The sequence below is a fragment of the Sylvia atricapilla genome, chromosome 3 (assembly GCF_009819655.1).
Source record: "Sylvia atricapilla isolate bSylAtr1 chromosome 3, bSylAtr1.pri, whole genome shotgun sequence".
In the NCBI taxonomy this organism is placed as follows: domain Eukaryota; kingdom Metazoa; phylum Chordata; class Aves; order Passeriformes; family Sylviidae; genus Sylvia; species Sylvia atricapilla.
In genome coordinates, this window is record NC_089142.1 from 68,752,769 (window position 1) to 68,777,035 (window position 24,267).

A 24,267-nucleotide genomic window follows, 5' to 3' on the forward strand; every position below is an offset into this window, starting at 1 on the left:
GCAATCCTGTTAAACAGATATTTAAGTATTTTAATCACAGTTTATCTTTTTTTTTAAATTTAGGCACTTACACCAGCTAATAGCATGTACTTAATTTACACTTTAAACTTACAAAGCATTAAAAAAAGATTCTTTAGTCCATATGAATACTTCACCAAAGGATGTTTTAAAATTATCAAGTAATTCAGTCATAAAACTGTGAGAATAATCTTAAAATCTATTTGAAAAATGTTTTTGTAATGCACTCTGCAGCAATAGGGTAACAACAGCATAAGTACCATCAAGAAGGACAACACTCTCATTCTTGCTACAGATATCTTTTATAGTCTCTCCTGCAGTGCTAATATCATCTCTCACCATGTAATGAATGAAATATTGTGAGTAAAACAGGGTAAGACATCATGGGCTGGGAGAGTCTACAAGATATTGCATCAATGACCCAGCCCTTTACTGTACTGTGATTTTAGATCGGGTCATCTTGGAGTTAAGTGTTTTTACATCGTAATAGTAACCTGAGGCAGACTTAGCCCATCTTGGTACAAAATCTACCCACGGAGTATATTTCATAACTAGTACTCTCAGGTACAAGCACCAGGTCAAGATGCTTGTACAAATAAGATAAATACTCTTAACAAAATTTAAAGAGAGGTTGTGTGTATGAAAAATGAGTCTTTCCACTATGCTCTAGACAAAACAGGCTCAATTAAAACAAATTATTATTTCTCAGTTCATGGATTCTAAATTGGGTGTTTTACACCAATGTGAATGTATGTAGAATAGCTGATTAAGAACACCAATTTAAGTGATAAAGAATACAAAGCTAAATATTAAGTTCCAAAACATGGAATACCAGAGACCAAAAATTATACAAGGCATGGACATGCTGATGCCTGAAAAAGTGGTTTAGGATGAACAGATTGCATTTTCTGGATACCATGACAGTCTATGGAATTTTACAGAAATAGTTTAATTTAAAAATATTGGATATTTGCATCTCATAACTTTCAAATCCATCAATACAATTCCAAATTTTTTAAGATTTCTTTTAAGACTACTTTAAATAATACTTTTAACAGATTCTAAAAAGATAAAAAATGTATCTCAGTATTCTTTTCCTCCAGGTTCTTCCTGGAGGAAGAATTTTAGGAATGGATTTTCCTAACTGAGTTATCTCTGCAGGGCAGGGCAGGATTTCCCCCTTTAGTTCCATCTGGACTGTGATATTTCTGTGAATTCCTAAAATATATAAAATTAAAGTTTTGTGTGCAGACTGCAGAGTCTGCAAAATTTTGGCTGCAATATTTTGGGCTTGGGAAAATAAAGGACCACCGAATCCACTACAATCAGAACCTTTATAGAAACCTGATACACAGGCTTTCATACATATTTCCTTCTCTGACGTCTGAATTCTTCAGGAGCTCCTTCACTTTTACCTTTTCCCTTGAATTTTCAGGATTTAATGACCCACTCAGTTTCCCCTCTAACTGAAATTGAGGTGCATGTATAATGGTGTAGCATAATTCTTGTAGTATAAGCTTATTTACAGACAGAGTAAAGACAAAGTAACTTACATAAAGTGAATTCCCACACATGAAGAAAGTCAGTAAATCCAATATAAAGTTATAAATAAAATTGATCCTTTTGATTTTGTAATCATGGAATCATCTGCTTCAATATTTATTTAGAGTCCACTAAAACCTGAAGTCTGTTTTTGGTTGATTGCTGCAAAGGTTTGAGTAAATCAATAAATTTTTTGTCGAAATGACATAGGATTTGTCCTTCTTTTATAGAATGGATGGCCTAGTAATGCTTACTTCATGACACTATGGATATTTTGATTGCATGGACCTTCTACATACATATATGATGATACCTACATATCAAATCTTCCCCAAACTGGTGCTGTCCAATATGCTCAAATAATGAAGATAGCACTGGCAGGAGAGCAACTGTAGTATAATTAATGATTTGTGTAACTCCTTTTGGCTGGTTTCTGCTGTGTGTAAACTGGCCTTGCTTAAGATTTTCCATTGTTTTCTCCAGATCCTCAGCAGCATTGTCCAAAAATGCTCTCAATGCCATCCTAACAGATTCCAGACCAGTTTTCATCACAGTCCTGTTCATAGCATGCAAAAAAAGAAGAAGAATATTCTGTTAGACAAGTGTGGAATAAAGCCTAGTCTAGGATTATATGAAATAGAGATCTGAAGAAAATTCTTTCATCTTTTAACCTTGTAAAATCTCCTCAGAGCAGAATAACTGACTGAAAATAAATTTCATAGGTATTCTGCAGAATAAGGATTACTTTATCTGTTTTCCCACTGAGTAAATAGTCCTTCAAAATTTATAAAGAGTCATTTGCCTTCAGAGAGGGAAAAAACCAAAAAGTACATAAGAAAAATAAGAATTACTACGTCTGTGATTTCTGACTCCAGAAAGAGAACAACTGTCTCAAGCTAGAACTCAGAAAATCTACCTAAATATAAGTCACATTTCTGTCTCCAGATCAACAGCATCAGAAGGGAATGAGTAAAAACAATCACATCAGTTAAAATCGAATCAAATCAATCATTCAATGCATTTATTATGTAACTATGACACCATAATCCATGATGTAAAGATATAATCCAGGAGAATTATTACCTCATATGATTTAACTAGAGCACTTACAAAGATCCTTTGTTTAAGGAAAGTATCCATTTAGGAATGCATGAAATAAATCAAGGTGATGTTCTTCTGTAAACTGGGTATCAGTCCAGTTCTTTTAGTCTGATTTTTTGTTTTAAAGAGTGAATATATACAGTTTCAAGAGCAATACCTTTAAACTTCCATGTTATCTTCATTAATTCCTTAATCTCCCTCTGGAGCTATTTTCACATCTCTACAAAGAGCTGAAATAGTAAGCTTCACTTGTATCTCTATTCTGTCTGTGTGACTGCATGGACTATGGATAATTTAGGACAAAAAAGCAAGACATTGCAAACTGAAGACATGCCATGTGAGAGCTGAGCAATATTAATGGCCATGATCGTGACTCCATCCTCTAGCAAATGGAATATAAAACTTGTCCATAAAAGCAACTGCAAAGATATGGAGAAAAAGAACTTTCTGCACATAATGCAGCCAATTGTTTTGAGACTGAATGCAAAGTGAAAAAAGTTACCTTAAAATTTCCATGGAGGCAGTTTGGGCTACCATATTTTGTTTAAAACTGCAAAGATCTAAAGATCAACTATTGGCAGAGATGGTTGACTTTACAGTAAATGAAAAGCAACACATTACCCTCCAATATATCAAGGTTGTCAAACATAAACCTCACAATAATACCTCAAGCAGCTCAATTTAGCATAAAAGTAACACTAAATTCTAGGCAAAGGGTTTGGTTTTTTTTTTTTCAAATTGGAACCTGAATTAATTTTGCAAAGAAGACACTCTATAGGACAGAGTTACCTGTGCTTTAACTCCTGATTATTTTTATTAAACGGTGTAAGGAAAATAAAAAAATATTTCCAACTTTGTGGTTTTGAGAAAGTCACATGAGGGAAACAACATAAACAGCCAGAAGTTTCTGGACACCACTGATCCATAATGAAGTTTAAAGTGTAACCTACAAATAGTGTCCTGTCAAATCCTAGTAACTGACTTGTTTTGCAACAGGAATTCTTTTCAGCACTGTAACTTTGTGAGTGTTGAAATTCTGTAGCCTTACACACAGTAACTGCACAGTACTTTCCTCAGTGATTTTCCTTTAGAAAATTACTTTAGAAAATATAATCAGTATTACCTTGCATCCAAGGTCTGTCCAAGGATGTGAAGACAGTTGACTATTGATGTTGCATCATTTCCTAGAGAGGGAGGAAAATTATCCACCAATTAAGCTGAGCATAGTGTACAGCTTATCGATATGCTGCTAACTGCACCTCTGGATTTAATGAAAGAATAAATGACACAGCAGAAGAGCAACTGAACTTCTACATAATTTCAAGTTAAAAAACATGCAGTTTTTTGTCTTAGCCTTGTTTACACAAATGCAGTAACTAGAGGCAGGAAAGCATCTCTCATAAAATAGCTGAGGCAGTAAAGATGGAAGCACCTAAATGTGGGGCTTAATTAGAGCTCCAGGGTATTGTCTGGCTTTTATCTGATTTCTCTAAGTTTTGCTTTAATTAATTCAAGTTTATCTGCTTATTTATCTTCCCTCTCTCAGTAACACAAAAGCTGTTAACTTTCCAAAGGTGCTATTGCAGGAAGAGAACACTTGTAAAAAAATGTAATAAAAAAGTTAATTCCCTGGTGTTCCCCATACTCTGCAGTCATTTATAGCTTAATTTGATCTACGTGAATAACAGTCTCTGACATAATATACATATTCTGCAATTATTTTTCCCATTTAGGTATGCAAAAAGAGGACTTACACACAACAAGCCTTCAATATATATGTACATCCCAAAATGCTGCCATGTACAAGCCCCTTACCTCTAAGATCAATTTTTAAGTCCAGAACAGATGTATTTTACACAAATTTCAACCACAACCTATATTTAAATTTACTTTTTTAAATGAAATTCTGCAAAAATAAAACTTTAAATTCTCTTGATTGAAAAAAAAAAAAGTAGAAACAAATTGAATGCTTAAGAAAGATTTCTGAAAATAATTCTATCTGCATACAATGATACAGTGTACTATATTTTCTCACTGGTTGGTGGTTATTTCTTAAAAATACATGCAAACATTCAAGTAAAATTAGTAATCGTTTCAGTGAACTAGAGATCTTAAAGGATAAATTGCAAGCAAGGTGTGGGAGGCCCATTGCACACTGAGAAAGTTGTTCTATGCTACCAAAATTAGGAAATACTGCTGTGGTGCTCATCCACAACAGATTAAACAAATCTGAACCACTGCTTCCATGGCTGCCTCAGCCAGGCAGCCTCGCCTTTTTTTCACCAGCACATGTGATCATGCAATGATACAGCAAGCAGATAAGAAAGCTGAAGTGTCCTAAAAAAATCCTAACAAAATTATTACCCCAAAAGATTAAGGGTTTTGTCAGATCAAACTTTTTTCCTTATTATTTAATGCTCTGGTGATAAGAACGCCTGTGCTGGTGACAACAGCGCAGGACTGTGCTAATGACAGCAGGTATGGAATGAAGTACTCAAAGTACACCAGGCTGTAGATTAGACCATCACAGAATCATGGGACGGCTTGGGTTGGAAGGAATCTTAAAGATCATCTAGGTCCAATCTCCTGTTGTGGGCAGGGGCACCTTCCACTAGACAAGGCTTGCTGAAAGCCCCATCCAACCGAGCCTGAACACTTCCAGGGATGGGGCAGTCACAAATTTTCAGCAACCTGCTCCGGAATATAAGGGCTTACTAGAAATTTCAACAGCATAAAAATTGAATCAAGCCACTTATACAAATTTGGGGTTTAAATTTGAGAAAATATAAATTAATATGCTCAATTCACGAAAATTATTCACTGAAATCTTCCAATTTCTGCCCAGTAATACTAATGAAAAACAATCAATACAGTCTTCCTGATATACAGCCAGAGCACTCAAAACATAAATTATTGTAGTCAAAATCTATTTTCACATTGTAAAGAAACAATGATTCCATGCTGAATTCCACAATCTCAATGAGACTCTCACGTACCAAATGTGACTATTTAAGTTCACTCTGTAAGACATGCATACATTAATTTCCCATTTTGACAAACTCCTTTATACATCTTAAACTACATGACTTGCACTAATGATTTTCATGAATGCAGCTGTATATTCAGAAGTACCATTCAAATTCACAGTAATATAAAATACCTATAAAGCAAAACTATATAGCATTGTGATATTTGTTATAGCAAACTCCACACCATCCATAAAAGTTATTATTGAGCAATGCTTGCTCAGAGAAGATGCCTTCAAAATGCACAAATAAGTTTCTAGGCCCCAGCTGTGCTCAGTTATGAGCATTTTTACCTCTTCCACACAGTCTTTGTCCTCACTGGAATAAGTGCAACTCTCTGAATCAGATTTTCTCACATCATGCAAATCATTTGCAAGTTAAGCCAAACTATAAGGTGACTTGGACTTGAGTTATTAAGCCCACAGAAAATAACCCAATCATGCTCTGTAGTCTCACGATGACCTTGCCACAATTCATGCCAAAACTACTGTGTTGGCATAAAGATTTTGTACTCTGCTAGTTACTGCAGTCTAGGAAAAGAGTTAAAAAGCAAACTGTAGCTATCACAAATAATCAGCTGATCCTATCTGACTTATCTCCTAGCACTTAAATCCAGCCAAACAGGAAATAAGCAAGCTGAGATGTGGAATAGAAAAGATGTTTTCTTTAGTACTGAAGAAAGTTATATTGACTTAGGTTTTTAATTTCAACCACTCATTTTAGAAAAAAAAATCTGAAAACCAAATGAACAAATAACAAAAAAGATTCTCAAAATGTTAATAGTATACCTGAGCTAGCTCATTCTTTGAAGAAACAACCTAGGGTATAAATCACAGCTTATGTGTAGGTTTGTGACATATTCCACTCTTCATAAAAAGCTGCAACAATGCCACACAGCTGCAGAAATAACTCCATTCCTCCTATGATCTTTTGGCTTTATAGGCAAATCTACTCAGCTCTACCCAAAATATTTAAAAGTGATTATGCAAAAAAAAAAAAAACTTTCAATCTTTCTTCTTAGTTTTATGATTTTCATTATGGTCTGTAAAATTTTTAAGCATCACACTGCTGCAGTGAGTTCCTTCCCTTCAAATTGAATGAAATATGCAGGAATTTAGTTAGATGCATGTTATCATAATCAAATTCTAATTCACTAGATAATTACCCAATTAGGTATGTTCATGGATGCTGAAGTTAGCACTGCATCCCTCATACAAGCCATGTATGGATAGGATGTACTATTCCTACACTCCTAGTACCACAGTGCAAGGAAAAATTGCAAAGAAAATGACTGTGCCAGACATGGCATATAATGTATACACTTGATAAGGACTTCAAATTTTCTTCAGTTCGGTGATTTTCACATAGCGTAAGATGAACACCAAGCACCTGCTGAGATCACATAATACCAGAAAGAGAGTACACATGCGTATGTGGAGTCAAGCATGTCTGGGAATATTCAAGAATTCCACAGAAGATAACTAAGCATTTGAGCCCACTTCTAATTTTCCTTCAAGACTTTCCAATAGAAATTTGCAGTTCTGATTGTCAAATGTTTTTCCCAAATGATTTAGAATAACATTACAAATTAGTAATTTTAATTTACTCATCAGAATTCTTTGATACAATAACGAAACACAAATATTAAAACTAAAAATACTCCGACCCACCCCAAACTGAAAACTACAAAAGCTTTTTATTCTGCCTAAAAAAGTCTTTGATCTACCAGTCTAAACAATTGGTGGTCTGTGAAGACCATGCATTTCAGCCATGCAGCATGCAACAAAGCAGCATTTAACACAATGCAAAAATGGCAAAGAAAACCAAGTGATGGCCATGCTAGTATTTGTCAAGGGTCTCCTTACCAAACAGTGAAATCCTATGCCTGACAAGAACTCCAAGTTTGCAGAACAGGCTGAAGACAAAAGAAAAATAAAAGAGAAGAGAAGGGAAAAAGGAATAAAATAAGGGAGGGAGGGGGGAAAAGAAAGAAAAAATAACAGCTGATATATGAGCAGGAAAAGCAACATGATGTCACGCAGAAAGAATCAATTGTCTGAGCAGAATGTGGGACAGAATACTAAAGAAAGAATTTTCAAGTGCATATCCTTAACAAACATGGTTAAATAAGCACATATTATAATTAAAAATAAAACCAAACAAAAAAACTAAAAGCAAAGCTAATTAATATAAAAGCGTTCTGTACAATAACCCACAAGGAAATAACCATCAAAGCTTTAAAAAGTAAAATGTGGTCATTGTGCTACACAAGATACCACTAACAATTTGAAAACGTAAGGTAAGGGAATCAGATTAACTCAGGAATGCGATAGTGTTTAACTAGTTCAATTAGGACCTTGTAAACTGGAACACAGCATGAATTCCTTTTGAAATAAGCTTTCTAAAATATCACCTCTTACATGAACTACTTCCTGTGCTGATGAACAGCACTCCAATGAGGAAAAAAAAAAGAGTGAAATTTCACGTTAATTCATAGAAGCAGGAGCAAACTGCCCTACCCAAATTGACCTCAGCTCCAGACTGAGGAGGAATTAGATCAATCTTCATTATCTGTTTTGGTGTGAGAATTTTCAATATGAACATCCATTTTGTTGTTATTATTTTATGCTGCAAACCCCTTCATCTGCTATAAATGACATGAACAATATCATGTCATTTTATTAAGCTACTTAATTAATAGGCACACTGGCTATTTATTAGCCTCTGATTTAAAAGCAAAATATATAATAAGCATGGCTGCACTGCCTGTGGAGGAGATCTGAACATGCTGTTCCATTGACAGACAAGAGCACGGTGTCAAATGGAAACATTTATGTCCAGAATCACAACAGCCAGGTTAATGTGGTATTGAATCCAGCTAATTAGCCAATGCACAGTGATCCACTCTAGCAACAGGAACTGCTCTGTTTTAGAAATGAGTCTGCTTGGTGTGTGTTCGGGGATCTTTGTTCAGTTTTTATTCCATGATGCAGACATATAATATATATTCTTTTATGAGGATCTTGGATCACTAAGTCCAACAGGAAAAGCTGTAGAGAAGCATGTTAGCATCATATAGAATTTGTGTCCATTCTGGAAAAGACATAAATAGCTCACCACTCTATCTTATGTTCTGACATACAAATGCCATACTCAACTGACTGTACCACTCAGTAGATGCAATGCTTTAACTAAGTGAGACTGAAACTATTATCTACAGTGCCTTTAGCGGAGGTGAAATAAATAACTCCAAATTTCCAATACCTAGATGGATGTTCAGAACCAATTTCCTACAACTAGCTCAAGAACTTGTAATGTGGTCTACTGGATGAGAAATTAAAAAAAAACCAATCCTGAAGAGGTTGGTTAAAAATACAACAGAATATAATGCTACAATTCAGGAAGAAGCCTGACCCATATTTTCAAGCATAATAGATCTAGATTTACTATATTTTCTGAATATGGAATAGGTGGTGCATATGCTAAGACTTTCACTACATTATCAATACCCAAAATATCAAAATATCAAAAAGCTATTCTATAGCTTAATGAATGTAAGTTTGGCTCCATAGGAGAAGGAAAGCAGCCAGGAATTGCCCTTAGCTTGGAACAAATTCTGTGTAGGAAGTGTACTCAATAAGATTAGCTATTATTCATCCAAGATTTCCCTGTATCTATTTTCTTCTCCTTTGCTGAAGCATCTGGATAGCACATAACCCAATCAAGCATGGCAGCTGCTCTATATATTTGGAAATCTCAAACATCTATAGAGAACATGTGCATAAATCCTGAATCTCTATGCAGCAGGTATGCTGATGTATCTGATACATTCCAGAAGTAGGGAGTTTATTGGCATGACTCAACAACTGTAAAAATACTGTTACCCAGGACATTACAGATAGCAAATTAGCAGTTCATAAGACTGGAAAATTATTTATAGGCATGCACTTTGAAAAAGTTTTTAAATCCCTTGAAGAATAGCATTCAGATAAACTGCCAGATCAGATTAGCCCATGAGATGACACAAAGTCAAGACAGCCATTACTGACTTGAGCTTAATAATGTGCTAGAAACTTCACTCAGTATTCACATAATCTTATAAGCCCCGCATACCTTCATGACCACCAACTGGCTGTCAGCCTCAAAGTACAGCAATACAATATTGCATGGTTCATGAACAAGAACAGCCAAGAAGGCAACCATCATACATGTCCACATTACAGGTACTCAAGAGGTCCTGTGTGAAGCTTGTATTACACCTTACTAAATGAGAAATGTGGGTTTCAACTAATCAGAACTCAAATTAGATGAAAGTATCTTAGAGAGATGGTCATAAAGAAAGAGTAACTTCAGGGAAAGAATCAAGGATTTCTGTGATAGCACTACTCATTACTATTTATAAAACTAAAGAGCAGAAAGAATGCACCTCCCTTATTTTTATGATGGACATTAATAATGATATTTATTGAAACTCAGCTACAAATAAGTTTGCCTTCTAAATTTAACATAAAATTTTGCAGGAATAATTATTTCAGTATATACTTATTTCTACCAGTGAAAACTGACACATAATTGCATAGCCTGTGCCACAGACTGTGCAAGTGTTTCGCTGCTGGATATAAGGATAAATTGAAGTTCCCTGCATGCTAAAATTATAACCTTTTAAACAGCATATAATAATAACTCTGTACTCTTCTCCATTTTATACAATGAATTTTCCTAATGGGAAAAGAAAGTTTAATTGTGTTTAAGTGAAAATGTTTAATTTATATGTACATAAAAATATCTCTGTGCCTCCCACTTCTCACTTTCCCACAATCAACAGCTACTTTTTAAAGACCAACACACATATGCATAGACATTAATATTACTTTAAGCTTTACCTTGTCACCATTTCTTTTTCTTTATTAGAAGCATGGCCTCCACTGCTGAGAGGCCTACTTGCTGAAGATAAGAAATACAGGCGATGATTTTTAAAATACTGATCAATCAAAGGGAGCACAACCTGAAATTATATCAGAAAGAGTGGTTATCTCAGGACCTTCTTTACTACGTTCTATTATACATGGTAAGCCACAACTTAAGACAGGAGATTTCAAACAGGTTTTCTGTCTTAATACTTCTATCTGTTTGGATTTTTTTCTTTAATAGCTATTCCTCTGAATTTATTTATTATTCAAGGCACTTAATATGTCATCAAGAAAGGCAGCAGAAAAAAAAATACACTATCTGGTACCTTTTATTACATACTGGGATTAACTGTGGTCTTCTTAGAAGTACAAGGTAAAAAGTATAAATTAATTTTATCTCAAAATTTAAGTTTTTTTCTTATACCACATAACCAAATATAACTATTGCTCCTTGTTCCTTTTATTATAGATTTAAAAAAATTCATCTAAAACTGTCAGCATTCTAACAGCATTTAGTTCTAGATTTTTCACATAAAACTCCCAAAACAACTTCACTTACTAAGGGCCTGTGCCACAGATGGTCTCTTGTTTACTTCCTGCAGCAATTATTACTCAGTGCCCACTACAGGTGTCAGCCAGGAAGAGATCAAAAATAAGCAGCCAAAAAGAAAATATGATATTGTTTCTTTTTTGGACCATGGCTCACAGGAGAGTGGAATGCTAGCTTCTCAGTCAATAAGCCTGGCAAATAATACCACATGGAAGTACTCTAAGGCATTGAAGTAACAACTTACTGCAAAGGATACTAGGATTAGAAAATGCTGCAAACAATTGCCTTGTCTTATTCACTAATGAATTCAAAAGGCATTTTGAACACACAAATATCATACAAGCCTTTTTGTGTGAAAAGCATCAGCAGATTTTCTTGGTTTATGATGTGTAAAATCATGACAGAAAAAGGAGAATTGTGTTGAGAGGAATTTCATGACTGTTAGGAGGAAGGGGAAGTACAAAGTCCTGCACTTGGGAAGGAATAGGTCCAGTTACCAGCGCACACTGAGGGCAAATCAGCTGAAAAGCAGTTTTTCAAAGAAGGACCAGGAGATCCTCAGTGAACAACAAACAGACAATGAGCCAAAATGCAATCCTATTGCAAAGGCAGCCAACAGCATCCTGGATTGAAGTAGACAGAGTGCCTGTCAGCTGGTCCAGGGACGGGGTTCTGGCTCTCTACTCAACTCTGGTGAGACCACATCTGAAGTGCTGTATCTGGTTCAGGGCCAGTACAAGAGAAACACTGACATACTGGAGAGAGGCCAGTGATGGGTCACAAAGATGATGAAGGAACCAGAGGATCTTCCAATGACAAGGGATTGAGGAAGCTGGGACCCTAACCTGGAGAAGAGAAGGCTCAGGAATGATCTCATCAGTGTGTGTAAATACCTGAAGGGAGGAGGTGAAGAAGATGAACCCAAGCTCTTTTCAACTGTGACAAGTCCACAGCCAGCTGGCACAAACTAAACATAATAGGTTCTCTCAGACCATATATAAAATGCAATAAAACACTTTTTTACTGTCCAGGTGACTGAGCACTGGCACAGATTTCCCACAGAGATTGTGGAGTCTCTACCCTTGTTGATACTCAGAAGATGTCTGGACATGGTTCTCTGACAGTGCTAAGCGAAAGGCCCTTCCAACCTCAGCCATTGTGTGACTCCGTGATGGAGACAACAGCATGGTTTTAAAACAAGAGAAACAACTACCATGACACTGACAGATACACAGCCGTGTTTATTCTAATAACTATTGCTCACATTAACCCGGCTGAAGATTGTAAAAGAGAAAAATCTTCAAAATTAGTACAAGCCAGAGAATAGAAAATGTAGGGAGCTTTTGAATAACATCATATGAGTAGCTGTATATCATGGAGCAGGAAATAAAAAGAATAAAAAATATAGTCCTGTAATCTTCCCACATCTATACTGCATCCCACATTGTTTTCAAGCTATTTTTATTACTGCTGTTTTCAATTAATAAATGAACGAATTTAACACAGAAAAACACCATTATAATAATGATGGTCACTAAAAAATATATTCTCACTTCTGTTAATCACTATGTTGACAAAGGAAAAGCAAAAATATACTGTACTTTTGCAAAAAACTTGATTTCTTGTTCATATGGGAATTGCTCTCCTTTGCCTCTGCTGCCACCATCTGCAGAGAAAAGAAAAATAAGTTCCCTGTCATATATCCAAATTAAAATCTACTCTGCATTTTTCTTAGGAAGTGCACACTATAAATAAATAATATTGGTCATCCTTAGAGGTAGATTTAGGGTACCTCAAACAGTATAGGCACTAGCTAATGTGACATTTTATGAATACCTCGTTAGAGGAAGAGTAACAGCAAATAAAATGTATAAAGAATAATTGTCAAAATCTTCACGAAAGTGTAGGCATTTCATAGTCCAAAGAGATATGGATGTTTTTGTGAGAGAAAAATCTGGTGCTATGTTTATCTTTTCTTGTTACAGATGACAATTTGAGTGAACTTAGATTCTAATAAAACACTTTTCTCCAGTTGTTCCGAGGAAAAACAGAATTAATGAATTTTCTTTCCTCATTTGTGAACTTGGTACTAAAGAACAAAATCAATGGTTAGATATACCCAACTAAAACTTCACTCTTCCCTTACTATAAAAAACAAAATCTCTTTCAAAATAAAACCTTGTACAGCTCCCAAACTATTTATCATTTATTTAATGTTTTCTTTCCATTAATCTATTGAGGGACTCAAATGGTATTTGTTCTAGCAACGTTTCTAGTGTTTCAGTATTTAATCATTTTAATTCTTGCAGTAATTCCAAATTTATGTAATTAAGAATAATGAAGCCATGGTAATCAAGAATTAGCATCACAAGTAGCCTGGTGAGTTATCATGACCAGATTTGCTACTGTAAGTAACCATGGCATATGATAACTTGTAAATTTGACAAATTTCCACATTAAAAACAGATTGGGTTTTAGATGAACATTGATTTATTCAATGTCCCTGATGTTCCTGTTACTGTCATTTACAGCATCTATGACTATGAGGCTCAGCAAACGTTATGTGCTACTGCAACTCCCATGGTCACAACAGAAGCAGCATCAGGCCAGATTTTTTGGCTTTTACTGCTCATGTAAGAAGCTGTCTTGTGTCACCAAACTTTTGTATTTTTTTATCTTCACCAAAAGATAAAGCACTGTTGACAAAATATCTGCTGGACATTTGTGAAAGAACATTCCCAATGTGGGAGTTTGCTGAAGAAGTTTCTCTACTCCTTTTTTGAGAGAAAATTTCAGAATGGTACAAACAAATTACTGGCTTCATTTGCTCTCTGAAAAAGGGATTACATGTGAATGGTAACTATTATTGCGCATATGTGAGAGATTATAATTTTGTGCATAAATGCAAGGGGAAAAGGGGAAAGGTAGCTTTCTTTTTCAAAGAATGAAGTCATAAATTTTAGCTAAAAATTTTTGATCTGATGAATGAATATGGGAAATTGGAATGAATGGCAGTTTCATAACTCCAAAACTAATGATCTTCAACAGGAAATTAAATAGAAAACTAGTTCAGAAATGTAGAAATCTTTAAACATTTTTTCTGGTTATTTTTGTAACATCAGACATCTTTGATAATAATTGTTTTAAAAAATGTGCAAGGGGTACTATACCAAACTCCAAAATGTACTGATGGGCTTCATCCACATATCTTATAAGCTGCTGAAGGAAACTGTAGGCAAAGCGTTTCTCAATAGAAGGCGTGTCTAATTCCAGGTCCTTAAGTCCTCTGTAAAAAGAAGCAAGGAAATTGTTACACGTGCAGAAGGAATCAAAGCAGTCTTACCTCTCCATGTAGTCTGACACCATTTTCTCTGGTAATGATCATGTGCTGATTAATATAAGATTTTTTGTGTTTGGTGTAAATTCTCACACTTACTTAGGTTTTGAGCAATTTGCTAGGACACAACTTGATTTCCCAATCAGAATGTTAGAAAAAAGAATTACACTCATCAATCAAAATAATCCACTATTATTGTAATTTCTTTCCATTACTTTTAAGGCATTACTACCTTACATTTCCCTACATGGACTGATTCTTTGGTGAGGAAGTTTGGAAGCTGAAAAAATACTTTGATTTAAACAATCAAACTAGAAGTAAATCTAATATCCATCACTATGACTTTTCCTGAAAAGTCTGCTTGCAATGGAAAAGTTTTCAATAGCTATGTGGTATTTGTGAAAAATCAGAGGAAAATCAAAACAAAGTCATGGAATTGCTTTTCCAGCATGTTCCATCCATCTTAGTTACTACTCTGATATAAAAAATACATCTTCTTTGCACAAGAATGAATCTCCAAAGCATGGATCATGGGATAACATTCTTAGCAAGGAGCTGGCATTGGCATAAGCCTTGTTTATGCAGGATCAGGATTTAATTGATGGCACATGAGAATGCTATTCTTACACAGCAAGGGAATCAGACATACTTCATCTTCCCCTGACTCATGCACCAAGTTATATTGGTACTCAGCTACGCTGCAAGTTTTAAAAGTATACCTACTGCACATACATGGAATAGAACTGCCTGTGTACTGCACATTTGTGCTTTAAATTAAAGCACACACCCAGAGACACAAATCTGGTAGACAAAAGATAAAGGAGACAACACCGGGAAAAAAAGGTCTCAAGTTTAGTAACTAAGGGACCATTAAGAAACTTCAGACACAACTTTGGAGAGGGCCACCTGAACTTTGGAACTCCTAAGAGGAAGGGACATGAGAATTTGGATTATTTGAGGCAGGTCAGTACACAAAGCAATGACAGATTGTACAGAGGGGGAAGAATCAAGGAAGAGCAAAGTGCAGAAGAGATGAAAACAGATTTCAAAATAGCTGGTCACATGTAAACTGTCATCAATTAACTGACTGAGCCCTGTATCTCTTCAGTAGAGTTTGTCCTATATTCTTATTAAACGCTTTTGTACTTGTATCTCTGTGTAATGTCACTCAGTACTTCATGTGCTGTCAGGAGTAGATGGCAGCTACCAGCAATGAGCTGGATACTGGGCCAGCAACTGGAGTCAGGCATGGAGTGTAGGTGGCCCCAGGTCTGTGACAAATGGGGCGAATGAAGGTCTCAAGAATCAGTAGCAGGAGATGCCACAGCTTTGGGGAACATCTCTACAGGCCCTACAGACCTTGATCCCAGAGTGGCAGCTTCAGCAGCGGGCTGGCATAAGTGCATTTGGTAGTAGCCACTGAAGTCACACAGTCAAGGGCATAAAGCAGTTTCTGCAACCCCAGCAACTGGAAGTCCCAGTTGTCTGCCACTGGGGTGGGAATACTGTGATATGCAGATAATGGATCCAGATAATGCAAAGGGGCAGTGCCAGTTAGATGCGTGAGGGCTTCTGCACCAGCAGCTGAAGTGCCACGTTTGGCAAGGGGCAAATGTTTCTATCTCCCTAAAGCCATTTTGCATGGGGGTGCAGAGACTCAAACGGTCACTGTCAAATAAAGACTGCAAAGAAATGTGAGCAAGGCATATATGGCAGAAAGTACAGTGGTGAGCAGACCAAATTAAAACATGAATCAGGCCCTTGTTTGTTTACACAAGGCAGTTGGCAAAGGTGCAGCAAGCACACAGAGTTTAACATCATGGAAAAGGCTGCATTTACCCAGCAGGGGAGGGTGCAGACGCAGCAAGGACTAGTTACTAGACCATGAGTGTGTCCAAGTTAATGGTTATTTTACCATCCTTCTTAGCCTTCCACTCCCTAAAAAACCCCCAAAAGCCACTTGTGTTTAAAAGGAGTAAAAAGGGTTGGTACTCCTGAATACAGCTGATCATTTTGACAGAATAAGGAAAGAAACCTTTGCTGTCTGACATCCTTCTTTGTACATCCTACCGCATTGACAGGAAGTAAACTCAATTATTCCAACTTACCTGAAAGATTTTACTAAAATTATTAGATTAACTGTGGGACTCTAGAAACAGGCTGGAATTCATACATGATAGAAAAGAATAGAAGCAAGCAGATTTTAGGTAGATGTGCAAGGCTAACTAATTCACAATGATTACTTAAGCTGATCTCAGTAACTGTTTCATTCACTTACTAATGTTCAAGTCATGTAAGACTCAGATATGCTTTTAGCCTTTTCTAGTGATTCTGATTTCCTAAGTCATGCTGATGAGGCAGAAAAGGCTCCAAGTCAATTAAAATTTTATCCATGCTACATTTAGGAGGTGAATACATCATATTAAAATGAATTATGCACGTTATTCTGCAGACTATTCACTACTATTACATTTACACTGATGATTGTTTTAAAATTTATTTTAAAACATCATTTTCCACTTTTAAAATATTTTAATACTACTGTAAATGAACTCAATTGAAATAAATGAATTGTAGGTTTTAGAAATAAAACTGTCTTATCTAACCAATTGCCTAGAAATCCCTTTAGAGAGGGACATGTACTTGAAGATGTGCATGAACCTGTAACTAAGACTTAATAATTCCATCACTTATAGAAAACTAGTAAGTTTGCTGACAGTTGGATGCATGGACACACACCAGAAAGAAAAAACTGCAAGATTGAGAGGGAAGGTAGAAGACATGCAGAGATTCTGAAGAACTCTGTTCATGCCTTCCAAAAACCCTGCTACTAATAACTCTACAATCCATTTCTCCTGTACGATGTTTTATATGAAGCAGCTCATCCTTATTCCCAGGTACTGAAACAAAAAAAAAAAAAGATCATAGAGTTCTGGTTTGATGAAAGAAACCTCAAAAAATAAGCAATAACAAAAACAAAACAACCCTGCCACAACCAACCAAAGGAAAAAAAAAAAAAATTCCACTGAGGACTATCAGAAACCTTCTGTGACTTAATACTGAACTGAGAATTACCTGGAGACAACATATCCATTAATCTGTAGAAATTTCAGAATATCCTGTGCTTTTTCTCTGTCCTTGGCTTTTTCTTTGGCTGTGAGTGTATCATAAGGAACAAGAAGGGGATGGTTGCCTCCTCCTACTAAGAAGCATCAAGAGAATTAAAAATTAAAGAGTTATCTGTTGACATACTAAATCCCAGTATGTAAAAATATTATCACAATAATACACAGCGCATTACAGAAAATTCTAGTCTGAAATATACTTGTCTGTTTCTTTACACAGACCTTAAAAAACACAGACAGAAACTTTAGATATGGGTACATCATTCTAATATATTTGCTACAAGTACCAGCTAAATATGCTGAACCTATTGCAAAAAAACTCTTAAGGAAGAAAAAATTGCTGAACTGTTACAAATGTATTACATGTTCAATTACAACTTCATTTAATAAAACTGAAAATATTTCAATAAATAATCCATAATTTCCTAAGGAAACCTACATATATGCAAATATATAAACATAGATGAAGTCTTGCTTTTAAACATTCTAATAAAAGTTTAGCAAGATATAAAAATATCTAAAAATATATTAAAGTGATACAGTTCTACTTTATAGTAATAAAGACATAAAATTATAACACATCACTCAAACATGGTTCACACTACTGTCAAGCAGGATCAAAAGAATGCTGCAAAACCAAAGGTAAACAGAATAGACTTCATTCTATTGCTTACTAAAATCTGATGCACTGATATCTACTGCATGTAGATATTTAATTTGGAAGGAAAATAACACTGCTATTGTAAATATAAATATCTGCAGAAAAAGCAACAGTCTTAGGAGTCCAACTTCTAAAATCACCATCGCATAACACAGCACAATAAATTCCTATGGCAATTGATCTGAAACCCCAGGAAACTGTAAGGACGATTAAAAGATCTGTGTCTGAAGAAAACACTAAAGAAAGTATCTAAATAATAATATTTTTTAAAAGGAACAAATTCACTATAGAAAATACTGGAGACATATCACTGATTTTTTTTATGATTTTATGATTTTTTTTTAAGCTGCATAATCTGAAATTTTCCATTAGTTCTGCCTGAATCCATTTAACTACACACAAAATGATAACCTAGTGGGCAAGTGGTACGGTGCCCACTGGATTTTTTTTGTTTCATCTGGATTTGTCTTAGAAAGCAGTTTTTAACACCTGCATGATTGGATTTTATTCTCTTATCACCAACATGATGCAATTGTACCACATGACAGCTGAAGACAGGCAAAATGCACATAAAGTCCACATTATTCTTTTGTTCTTCACACATGGGTTAAAAAAAAAAAAAAAAGGAGTACCATATGAATATTCTGGAGGAAAACCTTCACAATTTTTTAAGGCCAAGTTTTTCTTAGCTGAAAAATTCATGTACTTTTCACATACAAAAATTCTCCATCAGAAGCCTCTCCTTCAATCACTACATCCACCTCCAGCCTTCCCATACTGCACAGCACAACAAATACTATACAGTATTCTCATTGCAGTGCTTTCCATCGGCAAAATTCTGCTTTCAAAGCTGTAAAATGCAGTTGAAATATTGAAATATCTCAAATTTCTGTAGCCTATGACTTCCCAAACTTGGCTGATCCTGAGGCTACTTATCCTGATGAAGATTTTACAGAAAAGGAATAATATAAAAATTATATTAAGGGGAAATATAATGAAAGGCATGGCAATTTAAAGTGTTTATCAAAGGTACTTCCAGATAGAACTTTTTTTTTTTATAAAACCTTAACTGCTATACATTTTCTGGAATTTGGACCAACTTTGGTGCATAAAATATACAATTAGACACCTTCAGATAAGGTAAAACCCTAGCTTCAATCGTTTGCAACTGAGAACTTGTTTTCTCCATGTGCTAATATAGTGTTACCTGAAAAAAAAATCACCTTTAACATAAATAAGGAAATGCTTTTAACACAGAGGAAAAACAGTAAATTGCACAACAGATGAAGAAAAATCATTTGGGTAAGTAGAGATCATGAAGCACATGTAATTTTTATATGGAATCAAGTATCTGCTCTAGGTTTTTCCACTTGTCAATTCAACACACGATATTGTGCAGTACTTAGTAAACACTCTTTAGATCTACCTGCAATAAAAGAAGCAATACAAATTAAATCATAGTCCATTGGGTAATACTCTGAAAGATTAATGCTAGATGGAAAATGGATTAATGTGTCTTAAATTTATTTACAACCTTTGAGTTTTCTTCCCTTGATATATTTGAATTGCTAAACTACTTACGAACAGTTACACTTCATACTATTACAACTTCCAGGCACTAAAAATCACAGTCAAGGACAGTCAAGAAATAGTCATAGTCAAGAAATTCACTGTTTCTTCTTTGTAAATTTAAATTTGCTGTTCCTTTTTCTTCTTTTTAACATTTTCTGAAATGCATGAGCTAAGGTAGTCACAGATAACTTAAAATATTGTAAATACCTATGGTTAACATTACCTTTTGCTTCAAGCTCCAGCTTCTTTTTCTTTGCCCATATGTTATGGTAGTTTTCAGCCATCATCTCAGCCATAGCCTTAGGAAAATGGAGAGCTTAGTGATGTGGGTTGCAATTAATAACTCTCAGACAAGTTTCTGGTTGATAACAGGTTTTGTTCTCTGGGAAGTTTAATACAGCTACACTGTAATGGTTCACTTGAAATAAGTTTTTACTGAAAAAATACTATATAGAATTTGGGTAGAACCAGCATGGGTGTAAGATTCAGGAACCTGGTGCTGAAGTAAGAACTCATATACAGAAAACAAGAAAACAGAAAGAGAAGACTAGTCTGGAAATACTACTGGGGTTTCAGATGGAGGAGACTTCATTCTGAAAACAAGGCCAAAAAGAAACCTCTGAAGGCACCGTCAAAGAGAAGAGAGAACAGCAAGCCAGAGGACTGAATCAACATTGTTACTGCTGGCTGTGGTGTAATACAGGCGTATTATGTAGTGTGGCAGACTAATTATGAGCCCATGGATATAGCTTCTTCTCTGCAGATACTGTGCTCGTTTCTGTGACCACACTTTTACAGTCATCATTACAGTCATCAACCCCTTTAGAGCATAAATTAGTCTATATATTCTTCCTATAAAACAAACTCCTTCAGAACTAGAAGCTAGACCCTCAAACCAAGCAAAACAGACAAGCCCTCCAGTGTCTACCTAGAAGGAAGTATTTCAACATGAAACAACTTTTTAAACCCATCTCTACTGTTCTCCTGGTTGTACACTCTCTAATTTTATAGAGTCATGGAATTTACTATAGATTTCACTTTACATTTCTTACATGAACCTACAGAAATCTTCACATCTTCAGTAAGGATTTTGAGTAACGAGTATTTCCCAATTCCAATTTCATTATTTGTGAGAATACTCAAGAATTCAAAAACTTTTCAGCCATATCTTATCTGTCCACAGGACAATTTGTTTCATAAACTTTTTTCCAGTGAATAAATTATCATGCATTTCTGTTCTGTATGGTAGATGCATTCCATCATACACACTATGATCCTAGTACTTTGATAATCCCAATTAAGACCTCCAAAGGATGCACAGTAGATGCACCTAGCAAAGCAGAGTGCTACAAAGATGCTTTTAGAGCAAGACCTAGCTGCTCATGGAGCTAGGATATGACTTAAGACCAAGATGAGGATTATTTTGACGACTTACAGTTTAAGACATGGTCATGATTCTTGCTACCTAACCCTGAGCTCCAACTTGAAAGATACAAAATATCTTCTAAAATGTTCCAAATTGCACATAGCAATTTTTAAAACTCAGATCTCATTAATACCCAACGTATTTAGATATTTCCTCAATATTGGTATCAGGACAATTAATAGCTGAAATCGCATTTTAATTAAATTTGTTTAGTTTTTAAATAACAGGATCTGAAGCTGGTTTCAAAGAAGACCTCTCTTCATAGGGCAAATGAATCATAAAGCAAACAAGCTCTACTTAATAGCTAAGGGGTATAAAGGAAATACAAGTAATGACAAGAGAGAGAGGATACAGTATAAAAAATAAGCAAGGGACTAACAGAAGTTCCAGTGCCCTTTCTGTGTGACTTGTGACAGGATGGTTAATTTATCTGGGCCTGGTTTACCCCATCATAATACTGTGATGTGATGTTCATATCGTGAGTTGTTTCCTGAGCATTTAACAAAGTCTCCAAATCTTTCAACTATACTGAGTTTATACAAACATTAAATGTCATAACTGCAAGGAATCTTTGTCATCAATTTAAAATAAGAACATAATGATACAGGCAGTTATTCAATTATCAATTTTATGAACTATTTGGAATGATCAGCAATCTACTGATAGTTAATTGGCAGAAAATTATTTTAAAGCTAGTCAGAAATCTAAAACTGCTAGAATGATGAAAATGGAAACTGAAAGACTGCAAGGAGTGGAAATCCAATGTGAGAATTTGTTTAGAGGTACAGTAGAGTACATACTGCACAGATAGTCAACTAATTTACTACCACTGCTTGTTTGCACTATGGCAAAGCTCAGTATGGTCAAAGTCTGTAATTCAGGACTGGAGCTGTATTGGAGTCAGCTTTGAACACCATGTTGCCATCACTGGACTGGTGCAAACACTCATGCTGACTAATTTGAAGCTACTTATTTTATGCCTACATTACACTGCAATTATACTCACAGGAAATTAGTAGACTGTAAAACCGAGCACCATATTCCAGCAAACACCATGAAAAAATCCTGTCTAATGACAGGAACAGATTATGAACAAACATATTGGTCCAAATAACACCAACCTACAGACACATCTGTCAAACCCCTTCAGTCTCTATTCTCACAGTACTTAATGGTTTCTGATTCTTATTCTCTCCTTTTAGAGAAAAAAAAAGTGTTGAAAAAATGCTTTGGAAAAATGGTGGAGAAATTAATGGTAAACAGAAAAAAATTATGCTGCTCGCTCTTCTAAACAGGATTCTCTTCAAAATGACAAATGTTCATAAAGTGAACTGGGAAAATTAATCCAGGACTAAAGAAATTTTTGAAGGTTTTCAATGTGAACCATGTTTTTTAAGCAACAGAGGATCAGAGATCAATAAGGAAAAAGACGAAAAAGCCCCCACCAAACTCCAAGCATATCAAAATAGGTCATATTTGGTACCAAATGCTTTAAAATAAAGTAGCAAAATAGACTAAATTAAACTGTAAAACAAACCATAAGCATTTTAGGTGTTCCTGACTTACATGTAAGTCTCTGGAGAGGGTGACATTGCTCATGTCAATTGCTCGAGGAGTGTAACCATGGGCTGTATCTACAGAGATCTGAATGACAAATGTGCAAAACAGTGGAGTTACACAAGCATTTAATATGAAGAAGTTAACGCTAGCAAGATACTGAAAGTAATTAAGAAATTTAAAGAAAAAATCACTTGTATATCTCTAGACAGCAAAAGGATCTTTTGTGGCCCAGCTGAAAATATATCAGGGGTGGTAAACTTCACTGAGAGTTAGGCAAAGGACAACAGAGTTTGTTCCCAAAGACAGATGGTCATTAGACACAAATCCCTTTCATTTAAATACAAATTTCACTTGAACTCATTTAACATTTGAACTCATTGTGGATGAGGATGAAGCTATTATTTTATCTCTGCATTATCTAGAGATTCTTTTCTTAGCAGGCAAAATCCCACACCATCTAGTTTAAGGTGAATTCAGGCAAAAATTTAACTTTTAATTTAGCTTTTCTACACTCTATTAAATATTTCTATATTTAAGTCTAGAATCTATAAATAATTATCTTTTACCTTCTGTCCCTCCTCCCCACCCAGAAAATATCACTTTTTTTTATTCTTTCTTTTTACTGTCTAATTTTGTCAGAGGTTGGCTCATTAAAATGACACAAATGGTCAAACGAAGATAAAAAGTGACAGAGGTTGCCTGGATGAAAAACCACTGACACAAGAAGTGTGGCTAGAACGGGCTTTGACAGGCTTTCCTCTATGGATTGTGCAGTAACAGGTACCTCTTGCTTAAAAAAAAATCCCAGTATTCAGGCTTTTCTTCCTACGTGTGATATCATTTTCATATGCAGATATATGAGGATCTAGAGCCCTAAAAGTTCAAAGGCTTCCTTTCAAAAGGCATTTATTATTAATAGAGAATAACACAAAGATTTTAGGTAAGTGGCTCACTTGACTGGTTTGAGATATGCGATGCGTCCGATTATACAGTGCCATTGAATCTCCCTCACGTGTTCTTTCAATTCGCCATCCCCATGCCAGCATGGTTTTTAGTGATTCTTTGATTGGCCATCTGTAAATTTCTTTCTCCTAGAAGGATGTACATGCAATAATTAACTTGTTTATTATGTAGGTGTACAGAGCAAAAAGTAACTACTGGACTTTTTTCTGGTTGTACTGAAATGCAAAGAAATGTGCTGAATTCAACCATTATGGCTCAGGGTTATTAAAACAATGCAAATAAATAATTTAGATATTAAAAAGTTTATTTATCATTTCAGAGGCAGAGAGAAGAATTCTGTCCCTGCAAGAAGCTGATGATCTCAGGGATAACCATGTTAACAGCATTCTCAGACATGAAATCAAGGGTGGAGCAGAAATTATCAGGAGCAACACAGTGTTTTTTCAGCTACATTAAACAAAAAACCATAACCATAG

General features: G+C 35.3%; 1 protein-coding gene across 3 annotated transcripts in view; it reads right to left on the reverse strand.

The window, feature by feature from the left end:
• RYR2 (ryanodine receptor 2) overlaps positions 1-24,267 on the reverse strand; it is a 378,658-nt gene that overhangs the window by 77,710 nt on the left and 276,681 nt on the right. For 2 of the 3 annotated variants that reach the window (XM_066315679.1, XM_066315678.1), the window contains exons 55-64: positions 23,782-23,919; positions 22,835-22,912; positions 20,066-20,141; positions 17,560-17,686; positions 14,318-14,433; positions 12,749-12,813; positions 10,571-10,692; positions 7,553-7,602; positions 3,785-3,845; positions 1,878-2,116 (exon numbers count right to left, since the gene is read on the reverse strand). In XM_066315679.1, the coding sequence (XP_066171776.1) occupies positions 1,878-2,116; positions 3,785-3,845; positions 7,553-7,602; positions 10,571-10,692; positions 12,749-12,813; positions 14,318-14,433; positions 17,560-17,686; positions 20,066-20,141; positions 22,835-22,912; positions 23,782-23,919 (1,072 nt within the window). The remainder of the gene's footprint in view (positions 1-1,877; positions 2,117-3,784; positions 3,846-7,552; positions 7,603-10,570; positions 10,693-12,748; positions 12,814-14,317; positions 14,434-17,559; positions 17,687-20,065; positions 20,142-22,834; positions 22,913-23,781; positions 23,920-24,267) is intronic. The other variant, XM_066315680.1, reaches the window with a different exon arrangement.